The sequence below is a fragment of the Argentina anserina genome, chromosome 6, assembly GCF_933775445.1.
Source record: "Argentina anserina chromosome 6, drPotAnse1.1, whole genome shotgun sequence".
Taxonomy (NCBI): Eukaryota; Viridiplantae; Streptophyta; class Magnoliopsida; order Rosales; family Rosaceae; genus Argentina; species Argentina anserina.
In genome coordinates, this window is record NC_065877.1 from 23,649,018 (window position 1) to 23,658,454 (window position 9,437).

General features: G+C 41.1%; 2 protein-coding genes across 2 annotated transcripts; both read left to right on the plus strand.

Moving 5' to 3' along the window:
* Positions 1-230: 230 nt before the first annotated feature.
* Positions 231-1,483, plus strand: LOC126798711 (caffeoylshikimate esterase). Its single transcript, XM_050525752.1, has one exon. It carries the CDS (start codon positions 300-302, stop codon positions 1,290-1,292), a length of 993 nt encoding a protein of 330 aa, XP_050381709.1. The 5' UTR covers positions 231-299; the 3' UTR covers positions 1,293-1,483.
* A 4,361-nt stretch (positions 1,484-5,844) lies between these two features.
* On the plus strand, positions 5,845-9,437 carry LOC126797861 (ADP,ATP carrier protein 1, chloroplastic-like). The gene is made up of 5 exons (XM_050524602.1): positions 5,845-6,690; positions 7,296-7,550; positions 8,065-8,208; positions 8,318-8,665; positions 8,837-9,437. Exons 1-5 carry the CDS (start codon positions 5,926-5,928, stop codon positions 9,170-9,172), a joined length of 1,848 nt encoding a protein of 615 aa, XP_050380559.1. The 5' UTR covers positions 5,845-5,925; the 3' UTR covers positions 9,173-9,437.

Sequence of the window (9,437 nt, forward strand, 5' to 3'; positions counted from 1 at the left end):
GAGAAATTTAGCAGAAAAGAAATGTCTAAACTCGAATCAAACGACACCGTCCCCTGAACAACATCCTCCACAAAATTGCACACTTTCCCCAAACTAACCTCCAGTACCGATATTATTCAGATACTCTCACGGAACATTCACACGTCAACACCAAATTGTAGTCTGCGGCTGGCCCCAGCCACACGGTCAGCCCACCAACCCATTTCTCACCAACCCCAACAACAACCGACTCCCTAATCCCTATATTCTCTGCCGTAGTGGCGGGTAGGCCATCGATTCGATCATTCCCACCGAAAAACATGTCCACCGAAAAATCTCCATCACCACCGGCGCCGGAGACGCCTCCGAATTTCTGGGGCGACGCGCCCCCGGAGGAGTACTACGCCTCCCAAGGGGTGCGCAACACCCAATCCTACTTCCAAACCCCCAACGGCCAGATTTTCACCCAAAGTTTCCTGCCGTTGGATCCGTCCGTCCCGATCAAAGGCACTGTCTACATGACCCACGGCTACGGCTCCGACACCGGCTGGCTCTTCCAGAAAATATGCATCTCCTTCTCCACCTGGGGCTACGCCGTCTTCGCCGCCGACCTCCTCGGCCACGGCCGCTCCGACGGCCTCCGCTGCTACCTCGGCGACTTGGAGAAAGTCGCCGCCACCTCCCTCTCCTTCTTCCTCCACGTCCGCCGCAGCGAGCCCTACCGCCACCTCCCGGCCTTCCTCTTCGGCGAGTCCATGGGCGGCCTCGCCACCATGCTCATGTACTTCCAGTCCTCCGATCCCGACACGTGGACGGGCCTGATATTCTCGGCTCCCTTATTCGTGATCCCGGAGAACATGAAGCCCAGCAGACTTCATTTGTTCGTCTACGGACTCCTGTTCGGTATCGCTGACACGTGGGCGGCGATGCCAGACAACAAGATGGTCGGGAAGGCCATCAAGGACCCGGAGAAGCTCAAGATTATAGCTTCGAACCCTAGGAGATACACTGGGCCCCCCAGGGTGGGGACCATGAGGGAGATTGCTAGGATGTGCCAGTACGTACAGGATAACTTTTCCCGCGTAACGGCGCCGTTTCTGACCGTGCACGGGACCTCCGACGGGGTGACGTGTCCGACGTCGTCAAAGCTGTTGTATGAGAAGGCATCGAGTGTGGACAAGAGCTTGAAGATTTACGAGGGGATGTACCATTCGTTAATACAAGGAGAGCCGGATGAGAATGCGGAGCTTGTTTTGAAGGATATGAGGGAGTGGATTGATGAGAGGGTTGAGAAGTATGGACCTAAACCCTAAACCCCTGGCCGAATGTGGTTTTTGGATTTGGGAGGTGACAAGTTGTGTAATTTGATCTTGATGTTATAATAAGTTGTATTTTAACTTTTGTTCTTTCATTTGGCATTTTCAAAATGAGTAGTGAGATGTATAGACTCATTGCTACGTTCGTAACCTAGCTTGCTATCATGCGCAAATGAGATTACATGGCAGATCGACTTGCAGTCAAGGTAGAAATGGTTTTCAGTGGTTAATCGGAACCTCCTCTTGTGAAGGGATTGTGAATGTCCACAGATAATTTTGGTTCACTCTTCTGACTTCTGAGTAGTACTCGATCAAGGATTTCTGGTACGGTTGCTTGTTTTTATGTATGCCCGCTGTTTTGGTTCACTCGATCTTTACGTACTGGATTTATTCTCAAAAAAGACGAGTACTTGTACAAAGTCAAATCGAACCTCTGGGAAAAATAGTACCATAAAAAGAACCAGAATCTTCCGGCAGCATAACATTGATCGACACTGGCCTGTTCTGATCCGGCGGGGATTTGAGCATGTTGAAGTCAGTGGAGGTATGATAGGTACGTAAAGAAAAGAAAACTTGAAATTCGGGGATAATGCAGCGCGCGGCATTTGGCTCAATTGCAATGCTTCAATTATGTCTTCGATCAAATCGAACTTCAACTAAACTTGCGCAACTAATGTTAAACGTGTTGTATGGATTTGATTTTGATATCATGAACTTGTCTGTCAAGGTTTTCTGCAACTGCCAGGTTTATAATTTGTTTGACGATCTCCACTGCTCCTCTCAGCAATATAAAAAGGACATAAATTATTCTCTAAGCTGTAAAAACAATTGGTGAAGTTTATGAAAAAGGAGGAAACCTGGTTTTGTCTAGTTGTTGGCTATGATCATTGGTTATACTTCACCTTCTTCACACCATTTACTGGTTTCCTCTGCTGCCATCTCGGGGATAAATTATTGAGTTCGATCAGTTAGCAACAGCTGATACTCTGATAGCCTGATATATATCATGCATTCATGCTGGTGATCAATTTCGTATTTTCTTGCCGATATATCTACCGGACAAGATTCCAACTTCCAAGGGTGCTTACTATACGCTTCTCTGACAAATTGCTAAATCATTATAATGATTATATATGTAGTTTAGTCACCGATCAAGCCAATCGACACTGATAACATTTGATGATTTGATAGCAGTAGTGAAGACATTTGGCATTTCCTTCTTTCACTAGGAAAGTTGTCAAAGTCAAAATATCAGAATAGCAGTATAGCACATTATGTAGTATTATTAATCATATGGAGAAAATGATGATGGCACTTTGTAGCCATGTCCATTAGGGAAGATATATCCTCAGAGCCGATAGGTGAATCATGAGCCTGAACATCTAAAGTAACATCAGTACACCACAGAATATATCCTGGTGCCCTGGCAACAGACACAACTCCATCCATGTCATCGGCATGTTGAGCTTCATGTTGAGCTCGATTTTAGTCCCACATTATTCCAATGAGCAATGACTTTTAAGACTTAAATAAATGTGATTGAAGTAATTAAAGGCCTCTATATGATGGTCACCATCCCTCTAGCTCAACAATTCTCATCCATTCTAAGGTCATACATTAAGTTGGACTAATGTACCACCTGCCAATTAACTTTATGATTACAATGCATAGAGATTGATATTACTGGCATGACAAATCTCAATTACCACCATGATGAAAGTGATGTTTTTACCTCTATGGAAAAGAAAAACAACACTAATCATTTAGTTCAATTTTTCCGACACTAAAAGAAAAATTATTATATATAACCGCCACATATCTCACGTGACGTATCCTCTTAATGTTATTGGTTCATTTTTTACTGTGATTGTTTCTGATTGATTCTTATATGTAAATAAAATTTTATCATTTTTACTGCGTGCATGTTAATTATAACATGACGTAATAAGATCGACTAGGTAAATCACATAATAATTTCACGTGATGTGTCGGGTGCAGAGAATAATTACTCCACTAAAAGAACCTACTACCGTCGTATGATCTAATTGGTTGGTGTGTACACAAACTCGATGTTTTTAGCCACAAATCTGACAATACCTTCAGGTCGTTTAGAAAATGACCTGATTGCTTCCAGAGAATAGGATTAACTTAGGGTTCATACAAGCAAAGGTTCACACCATTCTTGATCGAGGAGGCAACAGCATTCACAGTGTAAAAGATATGATTCCCAATCAAATCGTAGCATACAAGTGGACAATGGTGACAAAAGAGAAAAGAGAAAAGAGAGATATAGGGATGACGTGGGTGAACAAAATACGGTTGTTTATATGGGGCCCTGTTTTATGAGGAGGGAGGGATTACGTGTTGAACGGCGTGAGGAGTTCAGTTTTCGAGGTTAGGAAATTTGTATTCTGATGTGGACCTTTAGGGCGACGTGGGTCAAACAACGCCGTCCATCATCGAAACCGAGTACGTCCACCGCCACCGAAGCCATTTGGACCAACTTGTTTAAGGCAAATGCCTTTATGCCTGTCTGTGTGACAATGGGGATTCGTTAATTATCGACCGTTGAGAGCAAATTAAGTTGGGGGCAGCTCACTCGTGAGTTACAGTTCAAATATATAAAACTCGTGGGATTTTATGGTTAGTTTTGGGTTTCTACAATCTATGCAACAATGTTACTGTATATTAACTATTAAGCATTTTACTATCATATGTAACTGAAACATAGAAGGATTCATAAAAACTATCAAATGGGTTGCAAGTATCACTCTCACACATGGAGGAAGGAGTACTTCCGGGTCACACATGACCATTGGAATAGCTATAGTTCGTTTGCGACGACACTGCTATGAGTCTGAATCGGATAAACTATAAGGGCTTGTGTAACTTCTATTTATTGATCACCCTCTTCCGACCTCTTCCAATAGTACACTTCAACGTTGGTCCTTGCGAGGAAGCAAGGTTAACAAAGCCGTATTTGACCACCGCAAACAAGAATATTCATAAGCCAACAAAGAGGTGTCCCAATTCCTTACTATTCATATTAACAAGCTTCCAAAGATTTTGGTACTTGAATATTTCAATCTTTCGAAGGACGAGAGTGCCTTCTTAGCTATGTTGGTGCAAAGTTGGAAACTACATGTGCTTTTCAATAGCCAAGATTGGTTCTTAAATCATGAAATTTTCTTTCAAAAATGGTCTAAACGTGCAACTACCGCACAACTCATCGTGTCCCACTCATTAGTACCTTGAAGTATTGATGGATCTTTATAAATCTACTAATCGATTATGATATATAGAAAAATCACAATCACACGGACCCGAAGGTGAGAATAGTAGGAATTCCTTATAGACAAGCATATGACAATAGTGTATACGTTTATTAATGAGCGAACGTCATTTAGAATGAAAATAAAATAAAAGATTTGATGTACAACTCTAAAGCCCCTAGTTTTGACTTGGAAAGTTTTTGATCATTTAAGTTTGGGAGGGATTTTGGGATGCTTATTTTGAAACAAGAAGCTCGCGAGAACTAAAAAAAACACTTATGTGACATGGATCACTATTTTAATGTGACATAAGAATTTATGTTTCAAAATTTCCAATTTTTGATATACACACAAGCTGAGGTTATCTATATAATGGTCATTTATGCTCAATTATTGTTTAATTTGGATTTAACAGTTGAAGTTACCATAAGAATCTTCTTAAAAAAATTATGATATACTATTTAGACACTAGTTCAGCTGGTAAGGGTGTGAAGACCCCTCCAAGAACCTCACATAACAAGCTACTCAAGCCAAACAGTCACAAATGATAAATCAAAACTTTCTTTTTCTTCTTGTGTCAAAATAGATGTCAAATTCATTTTCATCTTCTCTCAAGTCTTTTCTAGCTCAATTTTTGTTAAAAAAAATTTCAGTACATCTTTTCAAGTTTTATTTTGGTTACAATCTTGTCAAGTTCTTTAACACATGATACAAACCACAAGCCACTATTTAGAAAATGTGGAGTCCATTTTGACATCACATTCCACAAATAATTTGTAACCCTAGATGTAACTTTCAAAAGCCCCACCTGTCCCTGCCCCAACAAATCAACTCCACACCCTATAAAGTGTGTGACAAATATCTCCCACTGCATTTCCCTCATAACTTCCCAAAACAAGGGCATTTGGGTGAAAATCCACCCTCACAAGAACCATTCTTTGGCGAAATTGTGGGATACTTTTCCGACTACCCCGACTCTGCCGTACTCCTTATTTGCCTCCATTCACGCTCCCATTTCCATCTGTGTTTTCTTGGGGCCGCGACCATATCACAATTTAACCAACTTGCTCTTCTTCTTTCTCTTCCCCCCATCAAACAGATTCAAGTTTTCATTTTTCGAAGAATCAAAGTTTACATCTTTGATATGATTTTGGCTTTGTTTTCACTACTTAGATATTTGTGTATTACCCATTGTTTTACCCATCACACCTTTCTCAGAAAGTTTTTATAAAAAAAGGAACCCTCAAGACCCCCACCTTATCTTTCCTTTTTAGCATCCCCCCCCCCAACTTCCCTTATCTGTGTTCTCCTCTTAAAACCTGCCTCTGGGTTTTGTTGAAGAGACCTAAAAGAGAGACATGGAGGCTGTTCTACAAACCAGAGGGCTTCTCTCCCTGCCCCCAAATCCCAAGGCCGGATTCTCACACTCTTCACTGGGACTAAAGCAGAGAGCTTTCTCCACAAAACCCAAAACCCCAACTGGGTCATTGTCTCTATCCTCTTCCTCCTCAAATGGGTTCCAGAAATTTCAAACCTTTGCCCCTAAAGCTCACGGCTTGGGCCCAAAAGAGAGGAACTTGTTCGTATGCAGAGCTGAGGCTGCTGCGGCTGATGGGTTTGGTGACATTGAAACTGAGGAGCGCAAGTTCTTGGGGGTTGAGGTTTCAAGCCTCAAGAAGATTGTACCACTTGGGTTGATGTTCTTTTGTATTCTTTTCAACTACACAATCCTGAGGGATACTAAAGATGTGTTGGTTGTCACAGCTAAAGGGAGTAGTGCTGAGATTATACCATTCTTAAAGACTTGGGTGAATTTGCCCATGGCTGTTGGGTTCATGCTCTTGTACACAAAGCTGTCTAATGTTTTGTCAAAGAAGGCTCTCTTCTACACTGTTATTCTTCCATTCATAGCCTTTTTCGGGGCTTTCGGGTTCGTGTTGTATCCCATGAGCAGCTACATCCACCCTGAGGCGCTTGCTGACAGTCTTCTCAACACTCTTGGCCCAAGATTCCTTGGCCCTCTTGCAATCCTGAGGATTTGGAGCTTTTGTTTGTTCTATGTCATGGCTGAATTGTGGGGGAGTGTGGTGGTTTCTGTGCTTTTCTGGGGTTTTGCCAATCAGGTATAACCTTGTTCTATGATGCATTTCTATTAATCTTACCGCTTACAAGATATTTGATATACCATTATTAGATGTCATTTATCTTTGTCTATTTGATTGCTTATGCTATATGAACGTTATTCACACAGAGATAATAGACCATCTTACTTAGAAATGAAATTTTTGTAGAAACAGTGCATTTGTGTCGGCTGCTCAGTAATGGAAGTGGAATGGGTTCTTTGGATCAGATTAAAGTCTTGACATTATTTGTTTTTTTCATTGCGAATGGTGCTCTGTTTTTTTACCCTTTAAAAGTAATCAGGCAATACATGTGATTTCTGTTTTACCACAGCGTATAGGTCAACTTGCCAGGAACTAACTTGGGTGGTTTGATATTTCAACATGCTGGATTCCTTAGCATTTACTATAACGTGTGATTAATACTAAGATCAATTTTTCTTGTCACATATGTCACCGATCATCTTTCAGCAACCCATCTGATCTGTTTGCCTAGAATTTGGATAATTACAGAATAAACAAAATCAATTCTCAAGTTTGCGATAGCAGTTTCTGTGGCCTGCTTGCCAACTTTGTTGTGTAGTTAATGTTATATGTGTTTTGTGCAGATAACTACCTATGATGAAGCAAAAAAATTCTACCCTCTCTTTGGACTGGGGGCAAATATTGCCCTCGTTTTCTCAGGCAGAACAGTAAAGTATTTCTCTAATATGAGGCAAAATTTGGGTCCTGGAGTTGATGGTTGGGCCATGTCCTTAAGAGGGATGATGAGTATTGTGGTGGTGATGGGCTTTGCAATCTGTGGTCTATACTGGTGGACAAATGCTTATGCTCCTCTTCCCATCCGCAGCAAGAAGAAGAAGGTACTTTACTGCTATGAGACTACTTGCTTACACATTTTAGTTGTGTTGATACATAGGCTGTCTGATTCTGTGCTTTTTGGTCCGAAATTTCCACTTTAGCTCTCTTTTTAGCACCAGATTACTGTTTATCATGCTATTGCCTGTCCGTTTTGTATTCTGGAGTTAAAAAAGTTGCCTAAGTCTTAAAAATCCTCAACATTTTTGTGGTAATCATTAAAGCTTCTTGAAATCCTTGTCGATGTTTTTCTGTTTCCCAAGTTCAGCTTTTCTTTACATGGTGCTTAATGAATTCAAAATGCTTTGGAAGTCTGTATGTTTTATTATGTATGGGTAATAGCTCTTATTGCCATGGTATCAACGGAAGTGTCATGTCTCTTATATAATCTTTGGCAATTGTGCCTGACATTAATCTATCAAATCAAACCTATCTTGAATTCCTGATGAAATTCTAAAATATGCATTTATCCTGTAAAAAACCTTTTTACTTATGCATTCGTCGTTTTGTACTTTACAGGAAAAGCCCAAAATGGGGACAATGGAGAGTTTGAAGTTTTTGGTGTCTTCACCATACATCAGAGATCTAGCCACTTTGGTGGTTGCATATGGTATTAGCATCAACCTTGTTGAGGTTACATGGAAGTCCAAGCTCAAAGCTCAGGTAACTTTAGCAGGATACTTGATATTTGCTTGTCCTTAACAGTAGATAAAAAAAGGATCAATTTGCTAATTGATTATTCACTGCTGTTGTTGCCTTATGCGATGAGCAGTTTCCAAGCCCCAATGAGTACTCTTCTTTTATGGGTGACTTCTCAACTGCCACTGGAATAGCGACTTTCACAATGATGTTGCTCAGCAGATTTATATTTGAAAAATATGGATGGGGAGTTGCTGCAAAGATCACACCTACTGTACTACTTCTGACTGGAGTTGGTTTCTTCTCTTTGATATTATTCGGTGGGCCACTTTCACCGGCTATTGCAAGCCTGGGGATGACTCCTCTTCTGGCAGCTGTATATGTGGGTGCTTTGCAAAACATTTTCAGCAAGAGTGCCAAGTATAGTTTGTTCGACCCGTGCAAAGAAATGGCATACATTCCCTTGGATGAAGACACCAAGGTTCGATTCTTCACTTGGAATTTTAGGTTTTAGAACCCATCTAGTAGATACTTTTAACTATGCCTTCATTTAATTACCAGTTTGTCATCCTTGAAGAAGGTTTGGAGTTTTCCAATTTAGTTTTCATCTTGAGACCTCTTATGTTCAAACTGGCTATGAATCTTACTCCAGGTTAAAGGAAAGGCAGCCATTGATGTCGTCTGCAACCCATTGGGGAAGTCTGGTGGTGCTCTTATCCAGCAGTTTATGATTTTGACATTTGGATCACTTGCAAACTCAACTCCTTACCTTGGAGGAGTACTTTTGGTCATTGTTCTGGCATGGCTTGGAGCAGCCAGGTCGTTAGACACCCAGTTCACCGCATTGAGACGGGAGGAAGAACTTGAGAAGGAGATGGAAAGAGCGAAAGTTAAGATCCCAATTATGTCTGAAGGAACTGAAAACCGTTCTTTTGCAACCGAGCCATTGCTGAACCCAACACTCGGCGACTCAACTAGCAGTGCTTGAGCCTCACGTCACCTCCCTGCAACATTCGAGTCTCCTTTTCATTGGCCAAAACTGGAAGAATAAGTGGAGTTGATGAGACCAAGTGATCACTGGTGGTAGGATAGTTGTTACTTTGCTTAAAAAATAAGCATCAGATTATGACTTCTCTTCATGGCCGGCTTTTTGTTTCCATAGATTTAAACTACAGTCTCTTTAGTCGCAGTTTCTATATAATGTAGAATTAAAATTGATTTACACATGGAATAAACTTGGTTAGTTTACTCTT

Coding starts and splice junctions, on each gene's coding strand:
- LOC126798711 (XM_050525752.1), top strand. CDS start 300: ATGTCCACCGAAAAATCTCCATCACCACCGGCGCCGGAGACGCCTCCG.
- LOC126797861 (XM_050524602.1), top strand. CDS start 5,926: ATGGAGGCTGTTCTACAAACCAGAGGGCTTCTCTCCCTGCCCCCAAAT. Junction 6,691..7,295: donor TCTGGGGTTTTGCCAATCAG/GTATAACCTTGT, acceptor TGTTTTGTGCAG/ATAACTACCTATGATGAAGC. Junction 8,209..8,317: donor AGTCCAAGCTCAAAGCTCAG/GTAACTTTAGCA, acceptor TGCGATGAGCAG/TTTCCAAGCCCCAATGAGTA.